A 19,715-nucleotide genomic window follows, 5' to 3' on the forward strand; every position below is an offset into this window, starting at 1 on the left:
CAGTGACCCACCTCCACCTGGAACTCGTTGCTGACGTAGCGCCCGTTGAGCTCGGAGCAGAGCAGCTTGAACTTCCTGTCAAACAGGGACGCCGTGTGCCAGTTCCTGTAGCGGATCAGGTGCAGAACCTCCTCGTAGTTAGCCATGGTGTCCACCCCTGGGGGACAGACACTGCTACAGCAGCTGCTCTGCTAAGGCACCACTTCAGAGCCCAGACAAATATTACTCCATTGCTTCACCTAAGGTTTCTTGGCCAACAGATTTTCAAGGATACAGAGAGGGTAACACCACTGACACACACTTGTGGCGCCACTGAAATCCTGTGGGTTCACTTTGTGATAAAATCCTAAACCCAGAGAGTCTTTGAAGGGATTCTGGGAGCTTTTCTACGGAATACTTTGAACATAACAGAGAAGAATGATGCATGCTCCTAGGCATTGGAGTACCCATGGAAGGAACAAGCCTTTTCTGGGGCAAAATCCAACTGCAGTTCCATATTCCAGAGGTGACCTGCTATTTGGAACAGAGTAAAGAACAGAAGGATAGTTCTAGAATGTTGTATTTTCTGGAATCACAGAATTGCTGTGCTTGGAATTCTAAAGGTAGTCCAAGCTTGAAATTCTAAAAAGAAAATGAAGCATTTGGAGTAAGGTGTTACAAACCACCTCTCTAGAACTGCTCCCCGTGTCAGCCCCTTCAGACCCTCCCAAGAGCAGCAGCAGGAACCCCACCTGTGATTATCATGCCCAGGTTGGAACTGCTCATCTCAATGCCTTTCTGCTGCAATCGTGTCATGTCAATCTCCAGGCTTTCTTGTTCCTGATTTAGTTCCTCTCCCAGCACTGTCACCTCACACATATCCAGGTTGTGCATGATCTCTTCAGATACCAAAGACTCTTGAACTAAAAATCAGAGAAAAAGCAAAAGATTTAAGCAGAAACACCAGAACAAATATTAAAATCTAGGTCCGAGGAGAACAACTATTCACAAAATAATAATTTAAAAAATAAAATACAAAATACAAACAAGGGATATTTACATGAGGATAATGGCCTGGACTTATTATCATTTCCAGGTAAGTTTTTGTTAGCCCTGACCAGAGGATCTACACCTTTTTTTCCCTTACTGGATTCTATTCTAAAAGCCCACACCTCTCTGCAGGAGGAAGCTCCTCCCAGAGGGGAGGGTGGGACACAGTTACCTGTAGGATCCTCATCCCCGTCTCCCTCGGGCTCCACCTCCCGGGTGATGGTGCTGATGATGCGGAGCTCAGGGAACAGGGAAACGCCCTCGGAGCTCTCGAACTCTGAGGCAGAGCGGGCAAAGTGGTTGATGCCACTCAGGCTGATTTTTGGCTCCTCTGGCTGCAAGACCATGACATACCCCTCCACAGAGGGAATGGAGACACAGGCCTCTTCATTGAAACACCTGAGAGACAGAAGCAGTTTTGCAGTCAAGGTGGTTATTTCAGAGGGAAGCACAATTACACACAGTAATTGCTTTATAAATTTTTGAAAAGCTGTCTCAGACCCAAGAGTCTTAGATAAATTCATCAGCTGCCCTGGAAAGTATGGAATAGCCACCAAGGGAGCAATCTCACAATTAATTTTTACTTACAGTTACCATTTGGCCTCATTTCTACGTTTTGACTTAGAGCCACAGGTAACCCCTTTAATGAAGCTGTGACACTGGAGACACTCCCAGCACTCTGGCAGTACTTTCCTCCCCACCTTACACACTCCCTACTCCATTCTCAGGCAAAGAACAGAGCACTGGAGTGGAAAACATTTGCTGTACTGAAATGTGGGATGGTCACATAGGCCAGGACTCCTTTGCTTCTCCCAAGTGAGGCCCATGAACACCAGGCTCCACCAGCCCCACACAGGACGCTTCAGCTCAGCACCAGGACATACTTGACAGTGCTGGTGATCTTCAGCCTCCGAATGCCAGGAGTCGGGAACTGGCGGGAGTTCAGGTAGGAAATGTGCTGCATGGCCTTGTCAACTCTGTCAATGTCATCCCCTTCTATGGTCAGCGTTGACTGGCTTGGGTTCATGTGGATCTGAAAACAAGGAAGAAAACCGTAAGAGAACACCCAGCTGAGTGACATGATCTGGCAATTCAAACTGGAGCTCAGCACTGCTAAATGCAGGAGAATTGCATCCATATTCAAAGCAACAGGGTCATTATTTCCCAGCCTTGTGGCACACAGTCTCAGCTCCCTACTCACTGCCTTACCCCAGTGCAATGTATTTGTGTTTCATTCTTTAAGAAAAAAATCTAAGCACGTATCATAGTTCTGGTTCTAGTAATACAGAAGAGAGACAGCTAACATATAAATTTAGCTCTGTTCACACAACCTTGTTACTGAAAAAGCCACATAATCTCATTTTATGAAGCTGCTTGTTAAAGATCTCTTATTAGACAATCTGCACAGATGGTAAAAAGAGGCTTACAAATATGGAGTTTCTCTTCAACACTTAAAAGACAGCAAAGTAACTTTCATGTCTAAGGCCAGGTTTATACAAGAAAAATTTCCTAGTTTTATGTAATATTAATGTAGAATGCCACAAGAGATGAGCTTGTTATATCTGGGGCACCCTGTTAACTCTGCCAGTAAAACTTGTAACTCTGATCAGGGAAGGAATATACATGGCTCCCCTTTGTTTATATGCAAATTTACCTTCACACCTTTGCCAACACCATCAGCCATCTGCAAATCCAGACCCTCTTTGCAGGTGTAGAGGCAATCAATCACCTTCTTGTTCTCCAGTTTACCAGAACGGATCATCAACCCTGCCAGATTGCCTCGGAAAAACTGAGCCATGTGCAGTTCGCCACCTTCAAAACACGAGGGAGGAAAAATCTTTACTTGTCGTGATCCTTTTCCTTTTTCTTTTGTAAAACAAGTATGCCAGCTGATACACACAGTATTATACTCATGCGGGTTAGTTTTCATCCATTCTGGGTGTTAACCTTGTGATTATGGTCAGGCACAAAGAAAGAATTACACAGTTCACCATGCACGTGGCCGTCAGACAGCTGTGGCCACCTTGAACTGACTGTTCCATGACAAACATCTCAAAAGAAGCCCCAGACAGCGAGGTGGTGCTCAGAAATCAAACACAATGGGATGAGCCATGAAACCTCACTCTTCCTGCTGAGGTAACACCTCCCTCTACTGAGGACACAGGACAGCATCCCTCCAGCTGTGAGGGATCTCCACCTAAACCAGCACTGCAGGCTCTCCCTACACGCCAAGGGTAGAAAGGAGCTTTCTAAAGTCATTCAGCTCATTCCAAGAGGTGTCCAAGAGTTACCTGCCCCCTTCTAAACGTGCCCTGTTCTCACTGCAGATTCAAGTGAGCAGTTTGAACCAAGGTAACTCAGCTGAGTTAAGTCTGATAAGGGCAATCTAACAAGCTCTTTATTCCTCAGTGTTTTTGAAGATGATGTCACTATGATCAGCTAGTCCATCCTGCTAAATCCTGGAGCCACAAAACACCACCTGGAAATGTGCATTTTCAAGCTCATTACTTACTAAGCAACCTGATTTTAGAAAGATGTCTAAGCTTGTTTTAGAAGTTTTAAGTGATAAAAGATCCTTGGTACAAGTCAAATATTCAGTGGTGAAATGCCCTGTTACAAATTAGACCATTTTCATATAGCTTCAGCTTCTGGAGCCCCTGGATGCTGCTCCCTTCTTGCCAAATTGAAATGTGATGCACAGCTAGAAACCTCTTGCCAGTTACATTCCAGCAATTCTTAAATTTTACAGGAAGGGTACATATCTTGAATTCACTTTTAAAAACAGACACTAATTTTAAGTATCCCAACTCACGACACAAAACCCACTGAACTATCACTAAAATTTGTTATGAGGAAATAACCCTGTAGCAAATCTGAAATACCTGGTAGCAAAAGCTTTTCTGCCCATTCACACTTAGAATTTGATATAAATTTCTGACCAAGTGAGTATCCCCTGTAAATTACAGGTCTGTCTTTACAAGCAGCGTGATCTAAATATGAGATCAGTCTTGTTCTGAGAGAGGAGCAAAGGTACCTGAGTTCCAGAGGTCCTGCCCAATGTACTGAATAAATTCTATAATAAAAGACACATACCTACATGCATAAATACATACATTTATACAGGATGATGTGTGTTTATGCTTTAACAAAACTGGATGAAAGAGATTATAGCTGATATTTTACAACACCAACTTTTTTCACCACTTCACTGCAATCACAACCGTTGCAGATTTGTACATGGACGTACATTTGGATGCAACAAAAAAAAAATACCCAAAACAAACAAACAAAAAAACCAAAACTAAGCAGAAGTCAGCTGATGATGCTCTGCAAATAGAAGCACAATGAAGACACAAGCCTAGGAGAGGATTATGTGAAGGTCAATGGCCCGAATGCAATGCCTGCCATTTCATGCTGTGTGCGAGATGAAGCAATGTCTTGGCTTAAAAATGAAATAAAACAGTAGGGAAAAAAACTCCAGCAACCTGCAGAGGTCTCGGGCACAGTTTCATTGTCATTTTCACTTCCTGTATATTCTGTAGAAAAGCAAGACAAAGAATAGGACAATAGGGAAAGAACCAAGTAGTTACAATTTGGCAAACTCTCAAATGCCAGAAAATACAAAGCAGCACATCCCCCAAAGCTTGCTTATACTGGACCCAGCTCCTCAAGGATTATGAGTTCTTGGAAACAAAGAGCTACAGTGCAGGGGAAGACACATCACTGTGCTGTTACAAGAACAGTCATGGCACCACAGCCCAAAGAGCCCCACACACAAGCAGCAGGGACACCATAAAGAGCTGCAGAACCAAGAGAGGAAACCTCACACAAACCACCTTTAGTAAGACAACACAAGTGTAACAACTGGCTCCATTTGAGGGAAAGTTAATGTGAGATCCAGACTAATTCAGTAAATCACCAAAAGTTATTAAAAGGTAATCAAAAGAAGCCATTATCAACACAGATTTCTTAATCAATAATAGAATCACATGTATTGAGCAGTCAATTTATCAAATGGAAGGACCAAAAATGAAATTTTTTAAAAAGAAATGTTAAAAGAACTTCTTTAAAAGGATAAAAATCTCTTTCTCCTTGGAGACGAGCTGTATATACAACTTAGTGCAGCCTAAATAGAGCAGACAATAAAGCAGATGTCTATTTTTATAAGCAGAAATGGTAAAATTCCCAAGAGACAGCACTGCTGTGTTGCTCTGCAGAGCTGTCTGCTGGACAGGCTTCCATTGATGAGAACACTTTTCCTACAAGACGCTTTTCATCCTACTTGAAATGAAGTGTTCTGCTTGGTAATCTGAAGTATATGAGGTATTGTTACAACTACTATTAAAAATAAGCTAACAGTATTCCCCATGGCCACCACAAAAAAATCATGCTGATGGAATACAGGCTGGTGAGCAGCCTTGTATTTCACACACCTGTGGCCAACGAGAAAACAAACACACACTCATGGGAAAAATTACTCAGAGGAAATATCTGATACCAGCTTGGAGCAAAACCCACCTGGCAAGAGGCAAAACACATCACATTTCACGCACTAAGAAGACCTGCTGGGTACTTCTAGATAACCACAGAGATTTCATTAGAAAAAGTTAATTACAAGTATTAACAATTGTCAATATTTACCTTGCCAGCATGCTCCAACCACCAGCTGTGTTTCTATCTTGGAAGGGTGGAGTGGGTAATCCTCAGTGACTGGGAAAGGATCATAGGAAACCCCATCGACGTACAGAGACACCGCGGGAAATTCAACGTTGACAACGTAGTGGTGCCACTCTTTGTCACACACCTGAATAGGGAGTTTTAAAAATTCCGTCATTTTTTTTCCCATTACAGTTCAGTAACTAAGCTGGTGCCATGTTTTACATAAACATACATGCAGATGTACCAACAACCTACAACACAAGCCTGTACAGACACAGTTGATCTTTCACACACATGGCACACATCTGAAAAGCAAACTGACTGCCAAACATTAATAAAAAGTTTCTTTATTCTGTTGCCAATACAGGAAGCTGCATATACTTCCTTTCCTTTAATTTTTATATTAAATAACAGCATATTTCAATCTAAAAATATCTATCTACATGCATGCACATCCTGAAATATTGTTCTAAGACAACCTTAGACAAAGGACAGGTATTTGCTGTTAAAAAAACAGGACTATTTATCACAGATCCAGAGGGCTGAGAAAATGTCACATGCTCAGAAGTACTTGAATGCTATAATCAACCTGGAATAAACACCTCCTGTTTTTTCATGCACTCCACCTTAGAGTGCACTTAGTGAAGACAACTGATGTCACAGCTGTAAGACTGACGCTGTATTTTCTACTTTATATTCAAGATGAAAAGCTGAAGCCAAGCCTGCCACTTGATCACAAGTAAAACAAGCACTGCTGGGTTCTGCAGAACAGAGTCAGGAGTTTGGAGTGGCAGGAAGTATTTATTACTAAGTACACTGCCAGGGGTGTTAGTTGTCACTGACTCTCACTCTGGCACTCTACCCATCAGCTCCCAGGCTCACCTGATTGAGCTTCCAGTGGAACTCGGCAGGCTGGTAGGATTTTCCCTGGGAGGGATCCTGGCGGAACAGGAAGACCAGGCGGCAGTTGTGCACGTACAGGGCGTAGTGGTGCCGGTTCATATCTGCACAGCAGTTCAATTGACAGCGTTATTTCCTGCACTAAAACCTCACCAACAAAATGCACCTGCTCTGCAATCTCACACTTAAATACCAGTCACTGGAAGTAAATCAGGCAGGGTAAGAGGAATGTAAAACATCTGCAGCAGTAGTGAGGGCAAACACTTGAACCCACGAGGCTGCAGAACAGACAGAGAAGTCTCTATCCAAACTCAGCATAAACCAAGGCACAGCACTGAAGAGCCAGCAGGAGAACAAGCGCTCTACTTGCAAACAGAAGAGCTTTTTTTGATACAAATGGCAATTATGGAAACAGGGCTATCACATTTCCTTCTTATTAACGGCATTTTCCAAACTATTGTTTCTGTGTCATAAGCAGAGAGTGAAATTATGCACAGAATAAAAAACTTAATCTCTGGAGAAAGAGAAATTATATCCTCCTAAGGAAAATAAAGATATAGCAGCAAATGCTGTCACTAGACCTGATATGTGTGTCTTAATGTTTTTAGGCGGCATCAAGAACAAGGCTATCTTTGGAGATGCAAACTCAAGGCTGCAGTGCCAGAATAAGTAATCTACCACAGTAAAAGAAACGCATAATGTAAACTGAAACAGAATTAGAAAAACAAGTCTGCCCAATCTGAAGCCACATAATCTAAGGCCAAGCCTAAACATAAGCACAACAGTGATTTTTAAAGTCAACTTCATATAAATTCCAAGAAAACCTTAAGGTAGAGAAAACACTGTCACACGCGCTGCCAGAGCACATAAAAACCTGACCAACCACAAAGACTGTTTATAACTGAGGTATTGACAAACCTGTCTTGTCTGAATTGCACAGAATTGTCTCTTTCTCCTTGGTTCCGGGCCCATGCCTCATCCATACTGAAATCATGAAGGGCTCTTTCAGATTGGCTGTGACAACACCATCTGGAATCTTCACAGCCTGTGTGCCATTAAACTCGAAGACCTGGTCGCTGTCATGGCCATTATCCGTGGGCAGCCCCACAGTCCAGTTAGCAGCACTGCTTGGAGGGGGGAGCAGCTCAGCTGTGCCAGAAGCAGCACCTACAACACAAATGCTCAAATCAAAACAGAAATTTAAAAGACCACCACTGGTTTCAAATTCGATTGTTTATCTCAGCACTAATTTCTCAGCACCAACTGTCAGGATTATGCACTATCATCACCCAATTCTCCTTTTAAATAGTGTGGTACTAATTACAGGCATCTAATACTATGGTAATTTCACTTCTGGGTAGACAACTAATCTCATAATAAGCAAAACAGTTTCAGCCTCCACAGCTATAGAATCTGATTTTGCCTCCATCTCAGGAACCCTTTCATTAATGCCACTTGTTCCTCAGCCCCACGAACACGAGCCTTTCTCTGGACACTGTGAGACCAGAAGTGATCCAGCTGAAGAGAGTGCACAAGCACCTCCTCCCAGCTCACAGCACAGTCAGCAGCAGGTACCTTTAACGTCACACTGACCTCAATCAGGGAACAGCTCAGGAATTGCCCAAGTCTCTGGGGCTACGTGCTACTCAGACTTTCAATTACTTTCAACTGCGGCTGAAGACACAAATCATGAGTGATAATTTATCCTGTAATCTCAATTCTTCCATATGGCTACAAAAGACTCCACTGACTTTTTGTAAGACCTTTAACTGCAGCGTAAGTGGATGCCAAAGGAATTTATTCCTAGGGCAAGCAGAGCACAAATTTAACTGATCCAAGTTAACTGGTTTTTTCTTGGTTTTCTCTAGTTTTTCATCATGTATTTCTCAGATTGCAGCCATTACATCCATCAAGCTCAGAAAAGTAGAGAGGCTTTAACAGCTATACCCTTCCACACAAATTCTTCCAGCTCTTCAATATCAATCTCATGCAAGGGACATTATTAGTCTACTAAGACAGCAGAGAGGCAGAAGAAAGAGATTCTTTACTTCATTTGAGAATTACTGTAGAAGTCACCTTCAGGCAATTTCATGCCTTTTGCTGCCAGTGAGGAAATGAGCTGAAGGAAACTATGTGCAAATGAAGACCAGATCTACTCATTGATTTCTGGTCTAACATAAAATTCAAAGTGAAACTAGTAAGCAAGAGAGACCACTTTTATTTTAACCAAAGCCTTCTTACCACAAAGCCTGTGGATGGATTTCTCAGAGTAGGTGTCTCTATCACAGCCTTTACCAATATGGCTGGTTTCTAGCTCCACCGTTGCTTCAACTGAGGTTATCGGCTCATCACATGTCTCCAAATGCATCCCAGGGAACAGAGCCAAAGAACCAGTGCCAGGCTCGTATTCTATTCTTTTGCTCCAACCTGAATATTTATCCAAAGAAACAATATTAAAGATCTGTTGTGTTTAACTGAAGGTACCAGCAAGTGCTAAAAGCAGAGAGGAAAGACAGCAAACTAACCTTGCCAGCCAGGCTTGCACGTAGGCTTAATGCTAATTTTAACCAACACATCCTCAGCAGCTCTCTTCTTCCCACAGTCATAGGCTGTTACTGTCAGTTTATACTGGTGTTCTTTACCATAGCTTAACTTTTCTGTGTTTTTTATATAACCTGATGCAGAAAAAAGGCAATTGTCAGACATCAAGACAATTCTTCATGGTCATTACTGCATACAAGGCATCCAGGTACCACCTAAGTACTTTATACAGACTTGAATAAACTCCTCTGCAGCGCATTACCCTGCACTGTCTGACTTTTCAGTGTCAGGCTCCAGGCCCAGGCCCTGCCGGCCAGGGTGGCCCCTGTTGTGTCGGTGGCCAGCGCCAGCCCGCCCCGGCTCCGTGTCTCACCGTCCTTGTCGATGGCGAAGGGCACGTCCGGCGTCACGATCTCGTAGCTGCAGATCTGGCTGAACTGGGGGGAGCAATCTGCATCCACGGCCTCCACCCGGAGCACGTTGTCGTACCTCTTGCCCTCGATGACCGTGGCCTTGTAGGACTTCTCCTTGAACACCGGGGCATACTCGTTCACGTCGTTCACCTGGATGTGAACCGTGGCCCTGCAAGGACACACAGGGCTCCCAGGGCCTGCACACCCTGCTCCTGCCAGCACTGCATGCAGCAGCTCCCTCTCTGCCACCAGAGCCACGTCAGTCTTTCAACCAGCTCTGAACCTGCACTGCTCCTGTGCAATGGGCTCCAAATGGCCTTCCCCCAAGCAACCCGGACCCTGTCTCCCCATACCATAGAATACACCACTGAAATTAAGGTAAATGGCATTTATACTACCAGAGAATATCTACTGCAAGAATTACACAGCTAGGTCAAACCAAGGAATAAGAAAGGAAAACCTGGGTTGAAGGTCTGTTTCCTGAGTACTTTAAACATGGAAAAAATTGATATTTGCATTTTACATTTGCCTTTTTTTCTTCCAGTCCAGTTACTTCCATGCATGTGAAGGTTTGGGTTTTGATTAACAGGAATATTTGCAGCTGGTTCTGAAGGACTGTTACTTCTCTCCTTTTCGAAGAAATGCTTTTAGGGTATTACAGATTCTGCCAAATCAGCTTCTTTTTCACATGAAGCCATCCTTCAGCATTCCAGCTCTCAGGAACAAGCAACCACTGACTAATAAACACAAAAATCTCAACTACCCTAACTAGGAAAGCAGTGGCTGTTTCTCCAGTGTATTGCTATATAATTCAGTGTAGTTCTAGGTTTTGTTTACTATCACTGGTTACTTGCAAATAAAACTCAAACCCTTGCATAGTTATAGAATAGCAAGGTTTTGTTTGTCACCAAGATGACCTCCGCTACTCTATTCCTCATCTTATTTATGCCTCTCTCTTTGCTTCACACAACTGCTCATCTCCCACATGCTCTGCAGATGCTTACACCAGTGTCAAACAGTTATTATCAAGCGGGTTTTCTATAGACTATTTTATATTGTGGTTTTTCCTTAGATAAAGATAAGCTAAAGACTGCTTTGTTCCCATTCTTTAATGCAGGCAGAGATGAGCCCCATGCTATTGATCTTTGGTTCTCTGGTGGGGCTGTCTGGAAATGATAGAAACATGAAATGCTTTGGCATTTTGTTAGGCTTAACAGACTGACTTCTTGAACCAGTTTTTTGGATTTAGAAACTGAATTCCAAAATAATGTCCAGGCCTGGTACCCCACTACAAACTCTACCAACTCAGGACAGATTTTAGGTGTATCAGCAGCTTCCCTGCTTCTATCCCCACCTCGTTTTCTAATGTAAATTCAGAGACACCAAGGGATAAAGCAATACCACCTAAAATAAAAATGAAGGGATGTCCAAGCAGTTCATGTCCATTTTGCTGCTCTTTTTATCACTATTACTGCCCTGCTTGAGCAGGGAGGTTGGGCCAGATGAGCAAGTGTGGTCCCTTCCAAGCTGACCCTTTCTGTGGTTCCAGGAAAAGCCCTCCAGGATGAACACTTGGTTCACATTTACCCTCAGTACACAGACCATAAATCACCACAAGCAGGAGACCCCTCGGAGCCAAACTTCCCGTCGGCCCACCCCAGACTGACTTACTTGTGGGATTTTTTTGCGTTTGCTCCATCTGGTCCCTTCCCACAGTCGTAGGCCTGGATAGTGAACGTGTAGTCCTTCTGCAGCTCACAGTCAAGCTTTTCCTTAGACCGTATTATTCCCTCACCAGTGGATTTATCCACTACCACTGCTTCAAAGGGAACATTCTGCCCGTGGATTTTAAATCCACAAATCTCACCTACAGAGTTAAAGTAAAGATAGGTTAGCACTGGTCAACATGATGAACAATTTTTAAAATAAATGACCAAATATTTTGCAGCCAGGGGTTTGTGAGGGTCTGTGGACAAAGCAAGAGCACTGTGCTTTAAAATGGGTGAATTCTGGGAACTTTAGTAAAAAGAAGCAAACGTCTGCCTTCCAAGCAACTTGTTTACTTTGCATCCATTCATGCAGGAGTACAAAAGAGAAAAAGAGAAATGTAGACAGGCATTTCACAGGAGTACTTGAGACAGCTCTAGGGCAAGAGTAGATCTTATGTGAGCATACAGCCAAGGCCACTGGTAATACCTTCTATGCCAAGCTACTGGCAATAGCTGGGCAGCTGGTTTACTTTGACCAGAGCAAGAGGTTAAAATGCACAGTTACAAGTCAAGGGATGAAAAGGCTTCAAGTACAGGTTCAGCACCATAATTACAGAAATTCTGTCAACAGATCAAAGGACAAAGTCTTCCTGTGCAATGTACCTGGCTAAAATCAGGGAATCAAAATAAACTACTGAATGAGAAAGGTAGAAATACCAACTTCTCAGGCATCCATTTCAACAGCTATCTACTAACAGAGGCCAAATGTTAGTCAAGGAAGCTCTCAGGAAATGTTTTAGAAGGCTTTCCTTCTAGTCAAACTCTTCACCCTACAAACTTGGAAGAGAAGTCCCCAGCACATCATTTTTAAACACATCACGACTCTGGCTGGCACAGCTGGGTGAGCCCAGCACACAACAAAAGCCACTCAATGAACTGTTTGACCACCTGCACTGTGATTTTACCTCTGCAACCTGTTATATTTTGCAGGGGATTTTCTTACACCAACAAACCCCACTGTTTTGCCATTATAGTTGCAGTGGTTTCTTAGTACCAACAACACACTCCTAATGAAAACATGTCTAGAGGTATTGAAAAAAAGGGGGATGATTCATATTTTAAACCACTGAAGTCAGTCCTGAAGGGTGTATACTGCAGGAAGGTGCTGTAATGCTTCAGCACTTCAACATCACTTCACAAAGCATGTGGAAATCTTCGGCTGTCCCAAAGAAGTAATCTACAAGTGAAAATATCAGAAAATGCTAATTTTCCCCAAACAACTTCTTCAATGTCCACGCAATATACAATAACCCCAAATGGTTCAAATGGATGTCTGATTTACAGATATTTCTAACCAAGGGTTTGGTTACATAACACTTTTAATCAATATATTTTAAAATAGAAAAAAACTGGGAGAATAAATGGGACAAAAGAGCATGACAGGATCTTCTGTTTCAGTGCTGATTCCCCATTTCATAACCAAAGTTAGTAGGTTAATATTCATAAAAGGGATAGAAAGAACCCTTTATCACCTTCTTTGGTGACTGTCACCTCAAAACTCTCTAAAGGGAAAAAAGACAAACCCATGTCAGTAACAGGAAAGGTTGAATGGGAGCAAATAAGGAAAAGGCAAAGATGCACACATTACACAGAAAAGCTTTGAAAAAAACGTATTTTAAAATTCCAGCGGTGATTTGCTGTAACTGTTACAATTTTAGAGTTTTAGTTATGGTAAATATGATTTAATCTTTTAATTCCAGGTTTTCATTTGGAGAATTTAGAAATATTTAATATGATCAAGGCTTTGTTTTCTCCTTTTCTTTTTTTAATAATACCAACTGCTATATTTTCAAAACTGCATGTTGATGAATAACTGCCCATAAAGTAGAATTTATCTGAATTTATTTACATTATTCTGTATAAAGTACTGCCAAAATTCATGACTAAAAAATATACACGTTAAAATGTAACCTTGATGAAGACAAGTTTTAATTTAAGGAATGTGGAGAGGGAGCTATATGTTTTCCTAGCAGCATAGCATCTAATTTGACACCAAAATGGATGGAACACTATTGCAACAAAATTTCCTCTTCGGTTTGCTACCAGCTATGCAAGAGAGCCACGGATGGGACAAGAGCAAAATCTGTTCGCTTACAGCGTCATCTCCTCTACAGGACACTTCTAAAAATCCCCCTCCCAGCCTTGCCCAGAGCAGCAGAGCTCCCTTGCTAAGCAAACTGGGGCTGGTGGCATCAGCACCGTCCCACCCCAACACGGGAAGCTGCCTCCAGGGAGAGGGACCCCAAGGGCTTGATGGATTTGGGGGATTTTTAAAAAAGAATCTGTAGAGATTCTGCAAGTTCCTTTTCAAAGCTCTCCACATATTTATGCTTTAAATTAAAAATTCCTAACCCCCCCCCAAAATACTACTTGCATCCCAGAATAGCAAGGGGGAAATAAAGAACTGTGGCTGAGAAGTGGTTTTCTCCAGGGGTGGGTGAAGCCCTGTTACAGGCACATCAAAAAACCAAGGGAAACACTTCAAACATCTGGCTACGAGACCCTGCACTGCACATTCAGCTGTGTGAGGGCATCCAGATACAGCAGTGTCTGTTTCAAATGGAATAGAAATTCAGTTCCTTCACGCACAGTAAAGGGGAAATCCCTGCTTGAGAGCTTCAGCCATCAGACTGGTTTTAGGCACAAACAATAAACGTACAGTAAAAAAAGTAACTGTCCTTTATTTTTATTTTTTCCAGCAAAACCATTTAGGATCAAATTCCAACATGATTCAATTTGTAATGTAGAAAAGAGTCACTGAGGAACACAAATGGTCACTGTCTTCTCAAGCAGATCTGTAACAGTGATGGTGCAGAAGACTGATTCCATCCTGTCCCTATGTGCCAGGCAGCTTGACAAGGCAAGCTGGCACAACTATATTCATCCTCTTCGCAAAAGTGTGTAATTTCAGATTTAAAACCATATAAATAATCCAAAAAACATCTAGATAACCCCACTTATTTTTACACACCTGAATTTTAGGGTCCTACCCACAGCACAGAGTGAGCACAGCAATAAATGTTACTTTTACTTGCCCCACGGTTCATGTACTACAAAGCATCTAAATGAACTCCATTCAAGATGTTTCGACACGCTCAAAATTGAAATAAAGCAAAAAAGCTCTACTTAAAGTATTTTAAATCTGCAGACAGTTCAGAAGTTTCACAGCTCAGCTAGAGGGCACAATTAATTAAAATATCCAGCCTTTTGAAGCATGAATAAATTTGATTTATAAGCAGGAGTACAGCAGCAAGGGCTGAAGCAGCCATTTAATCCTGAGCAGCGCTTTGTTTGCTGTGAAAGCACATCAGCAGCCCCGTGGGCTCCTCACACGGAAGCCCCCAGACGTGCTGGGCACCAGCAGTGTCTGTGCCAGGACGTGAGCACAGCTCCAGCAGAGCTGGGAACAGGCAGCACTCACCCACCCGGGGCTCCTCAAGGACAGGCTGCAGGACTGCTCCATTTACTGGCCCACAGACACTTCCACAGAGCCCCACGGCAGTCCTTCAGCACTTATGTAATTCAAACCCAACACTCTCGTACCGAGAATTTCTTTACAACGTTCATGTGCCATACTCTAAACCTAATTTCTTTAAATCCATTGCTCTGCTCCTGCTGTTACAGAAATGTCCATTTTTGAAAGCCAAAATATATTGTTTACACAAATATATTCTCTCTGTACGATTTCCAGTTGATAAAAATGTTCATTTAATGAAAGCAGGTTTATACAATTTAGATCAACCCAATAGGAAAAGTCTCATTTAATAAATGCTTTGACATTGGATCTTCCTCTGCAAATACAACAATATGTTTGAAGATACTCTGACAGTACTTTCTTGAAAACATTCCTATCCAAGAGGTATAAAACTGCCATTTTCAGAATCTGTTCAATGCTGCTGAACTACCAGCACCTACATTTAAAGCACTTAAGACTTGCAGGAGGTGATTCACATTCTCCTCATCCCTGAGAACACAAGTCAGGCTTCCCACTCCTCTTCTTAATTAACAGATTTTGTGTATCCCAACACAAGCTTCTTCGTTTGGCAATGAAAGTTTTTTGTCCACAGACAGCAGTTTTATTTCCAGTTAAGACAGTAGAAGAGCCTCTGCCATATGAACCCAATGCATGAGGAAGTTTGAATTTCAGAGGTTTAGCATTATCTCTCAACTTCTGAATAGCAAATTTACCATTATCTTCAACTTCATTGGAGATAATTACAGACTTATGACAATGCAACAAAACTGTTACTTTAAGCAGTACCTCAAGAAAATTGTGACCAAACTGCCATAAAACTGCAGCATTCAATGCAGTCAGCTGCTGAACCTTTCAAACAGCTCTTAATTTAATTTAATCACTTTCCTATCTCTTCCTCCATGAAGCCAGGCTAAGCAATGCTCCCAAAAATGGCTCATGTCACATCCTTTAGGTACTTCACTAGGATTATTAACTCTCAAGTTTTGCTTAACCAAATAAGCTTCTCCAAATATCCAATTTAAGCTGGTGTTATCCACTACAAGTAATTTAAATACCTGCAGATGCCCAGTGGTATTCTTCAAACACATCTTTCTAACACTGTCAAATTCAAAAAAGGACTTTCCTTTATACTGCATCCAATTAATGAACACAGTATTCCTAAACAAAAGTTTTCAGAAAAAAATCTACTGCAGAAGTTTATAAGAAAATTGTCAGTCCTATGCTCAAAGTGAAGAATTAGCCCACTCTTGGCAAATATCTTGTGTATCATTCTCTATATTCTTTGCTAGAGGAGAAAAAGCCTTTTCTTCAGCCAGAGGAAGTTGTTCAGTTTTTAAAATACACTAGACTGTTAAGCAAACTTATCAGAGACATGCAATCCTAATTCTACTAATTAGTATTTTCACTTTATTAAGATGCAAATAAACAACGCTAAGGAAACCAAAACTCTCTTCAGAATGGTAAGAAAATCATTGTTCAAGAACTCCCACGCTGAATGCTGTGAAATGTGGAATCTGGAGGATTGAGGAAAAGGACAGACACTATGAAAACAAAAATAAACCACCAGAAAAATTACCATGTACATGTGAAGTTGAAAGAAGCAAAGTACTTTCTGGTTTGGATACTTGGATACAGCTGCAAACCTGAAATAAAATACTGGTCCATGCACACACATTTGCTAGGATGTAAAAGTTTTGAAATGTTATGCTACTGTTAGGGAAAACACACTAAAACACAGAGCATTTGCCCCCAGGAAAGCATTTCCACATCTTCAAACAGAAATGCAGATGAATTCTTTACCTGCAAAACGTAGAGGTGCATCTTTGTCCAGGGCTATTAGAGGGGGGTCCAAGAGCACCGTGTTGTCATTTTCTGTAACTATGCCATGATAGGTTGTTTCAATCCATGGCTTATGCTTGTTAACTGAAGGGAAAACAAAATACTAAGTCAAACCATTTGAAACTGACAATATCTAGAAAAAATGTCTTATAATACTAATTTCTGTATTTTCCTCTTTTGTAATTCTGAATCAAGGTTTTAATAAGCTGAAAGATTTGAGACAAAATCCTGGCTAAGTATGTTCAGAAAATTTGAGTGTCCCTGTAGGCTTTCCAAAAGTAACTCAGAGAATTTAAATTAGTTTCTAACCATGCTGGGATTTAAGATGCCCCTGAAGTGCAATTCAAAAACCTGCTAACATTGATGGGGAGCTCCTGTCATCAGTGTCAAGTGTGACACCAGCAAAATCTCAGTCAGCAACAAACTAGGGAACACGAAACACAAGGGTTTGTTTACACTGTGCTTCCCCCCACCATGGAAAACTGGTCCAATATTCTTCAGAACGTGAAGACTTGTTCTCATGTAAGCTTTTTGTCCTGTAGAGGGGGTTTCACTATCATTAGGAAAACAGGTGGAAAAGAGGTCAAGCTTCATTTCTTTAGTAGTCGTTTCAAGATACTGGGAAACTCCATTAAGAAATCTCACACGAGAGAATCCTTCACCTCTCCACAGAGAGCCTCAAACTGATCACCTGAGCCTGTCTCAAGATGACTGGTCTTCCTCTGCCACAAAGAAATGCAGTCTCTTTCCCTGTCAGCCTCAAAAAGAGTTTTTTTCTACTACATCACTAAAGAGGCAAGATCAAATCATGTTATCTACTAGGCTGTCATCTACTATGTGACAATCCAGCAGGAGAGTCCCTTAATTATTAAACATTTAGCTCTATTTTATGATCCCCAGCTCAGGTGGTGGAGTGCGACTGCCTGAGTTGCTCCTGGATGGTTACGTTTCCTTAATAGCATAATTTTGCCACATGCAATTCTGGAAAACTGCATGTATCCAGCTGCTTAGAGCCTACTAAAAACATCCTAAAGGGCCTGAAAACTGCTCCTTGCCAGACAAAATCTTCAGCAAACAATGCACATAAGAAATGCTTTGATAGAGGTTACAGCAAACCCACCAAAGAGCATTCCACAGGCAACATCACCCAGGTTCTGGTCTGCAGGAGATCAAGAACTTAAAACTTATGAAATGCATGCCTGTGGAATTACAGCAAAATATACACTACAGTTTGAACACTACCACACAGCTGAGTCTTGCTATTTCACCTCTATAGAACTATATAAGCAGACTGTCAAAAGGCAGGCAGTGATAGAAGGCTAACCCAGACTTTTGAACCCTGTCTCTTCAACCAACTAAAATGGATTCATGTCATGTGCCATATGCTTACCTAGGGGAATTAAAAACAGTGATAAAAGGACACTTCACTAAATGATTAAACTTAGAGAAGAGAATGCATACAGGAAACCATAATACTCCCAATATGCTTCCATCTGCAATCTTTTACTAGTTAGTAGCAACAGCAGACAGGATATATCACCTTCATCTGTAACAATGCAGCAAGAAAGATCTCACAAGGAACTGTTTTAATGCAAACTGTGTTTAATTACTCCATGTGGTTTTACTTAATATGGCAACACTCTCTTTACTGCCTCAGTAGGCTCACACAGGCACACTTCCAGCATGCAGCACAGCACAGAGGCAGTAAATGCCAAGCACACTGCTCTATTTACCCAGAGAAGCTCGGCGCTGCAGCACCCTCCCAGACCACGACGTTTCAGAACAAACCTGCTCCTCTCAGAGGCACTAACACAGACTCCTCCCTGCCAGGGAAGGTGCCAGCAACTGCTCAGATCTGAGGCTCCCATGGAACATGCACCCACAATTAAACCTGGTCTCAAGAAAACTGTCTCACCAGCACAGCTTTGGCTTCAGGAGCACAAGGAGGTCACAATTGTGTATTTTTATGTCGGTACATCCAGGACAGTTACACTCCAATTGAAAACCTGAGTCCTTCCATCCGTTCATCTTCATCCTTGCAAGGATATGGTGTAAAACACCAGAACAGATCTCTGCCAGAAAAAACCCTCCATCTCCATTCTAATGCTTCTGAATGTGGATTACAAAAATACTTAGGGGTTTTTTTTAATGTTCTGAGAAATCTTCTCCTAATTTAGCAACCTCCTAAATCCCACTACTGCTGGGTAGGGAGTTCTATAAAACCTTGAAGTACTGTAACCACATATGAACAGAATTTTGAGTATGCTGAGCATCTGCAGAGTCTAGTGAACCTTCAAACAACAGGCCCAGTTGAAAGCAAAGTCATGTCTTTTTATTGTGCTGCAGACAATAAAATCATAAAGCTTAAACCCCTTTGTGTTTTGGAAGGCTAAAGCATCACCAGATTTTAAAACATAAAGCTTAAATCCCTTTGTGTGTATGAAGGCTAAACATCACTGGATTTTAAAACACCAAACTTACTGCTGAATACCCAGGAAAGGCCCGTTATCCATATTTGTGATCTACTGACTTCAGCATAACCACACACTGGAAGGAACTCTCAAGCTAGCATTTGAAATATGAAGTACAGCTTATGAGCAATACATCACTTCCCTTCAATCAAACTGAACCAAGTACTACCCTGACCTCAGCTGCTTAAATAGCATTAAATGCTGGACTGTGAAGGGGTAGTTTAATTGTCACAAAACTCCCGAAATCTACAGAAGCTGTTCAAAGACAGCCTGGTAATTTCAAACCAGAACAGCAGCCTATCCCAAGCCTGACACTAACGAAGTGCCCTGAGCTGTTAATCTCTTGCCATTTAACTGGGATAAACCACACCGGTTTCCTTGAAATACAATATTCACACTATTTATAAGTGCCTCAGCTGGAATCTGCTGTAAATCCCAACGAGCATTTAATCTAGTCAAGTGGGGGGAGCTGTGCTGGCACAGGCTTGCAGACTTCTGCCTGGCTTTCAGTGGGCACAAAGAAACGCCAAGGCCAGCTAAGCAGAGGCATTTCCCGGGTGTCACCCTGACTGGAGACGCTCCTGCCGAGCCCTCCCGGCTGCCCAGCCTGACAGAACAC

General features: G+C 42.0%; 1 protein-coding gene across 2 annotated transcripts in view; it reads right to left on the minus strand.

Moving 5' to 3' along the window:
- The window catches only part of CLSTN1 (calsyntenin 1), a gene marked incomplete at its 5' end in the record, with an annotated part of 29,583 nt that overhangs the window by 3,995 nt on the left and 5,873 nt on the right, over positions 1–19,715 (minus strand). Inside the window, 15 exons of one of the 2 annotated variants that reach the window (XM_084220186.1) lie at positions 12–157; positions 732–902; positions 1,202–1,428; positions 1,914–2,062; positions 2,684–2,841; positions 4,515–4,565; positions 5,671–5,833; positions 6,571–6,692; positions 7,507–7,755; positions 8,830–9,015; positions 9,114–9,263; positions 9,503–9,711; positions 11,214–11,409; positions 12,784–12,813; positions 16,587–16,709. In XM_084220186.1, coding sequence (XP_084076312.1) covers positions 12–157; positions 732–902; positions 1,202–1,428; positions 1,914–2,062; positions 2,684–2,841; positions 4,515–4,565; positions 5,671–5,833; positions 6,571–6,692; positions 7,507–7,755; positions 8,830–9,015; positions 9,114–9,263; positions 9,503–9,711; positions 11,214–11,409; positions 12,784–12,813; positions 16,587–16,709 — 2,330 coding nt within the window. The remainder of the gene's footprint in view (positions 1–11; positions 158–731; positions 903–1,201; positions 1,429–1,913; positions 2,063–2,683; positions 2,842–4,514; positions 4,566–5,670; positions 5,834–6,570; positions 6,693–7,506; positions 7,756–8,829; positions 9,016–9,113; positions 9,264–9,502; positions 9,712–11,213; positions 11,410–12,783; positions 12,814–16,586; positions 16,710–19,715) is intronic. The other variant, XM_084220187.1, reaches the window with a different exon arrangement.

Source organism: Fringilla coelebs, assembly GCF_963513975.1.
Source record: "Fringilla coelebs genome assembly, chromosome: 22".
In the NCBI taxonomy this organism is placed as follows: domain Eukaryota; kingdom Metazoa; phylum Chordata; class Aves; order Passeriformes; family Fringillidae; genus Fringilla; species Fringilla coelebs.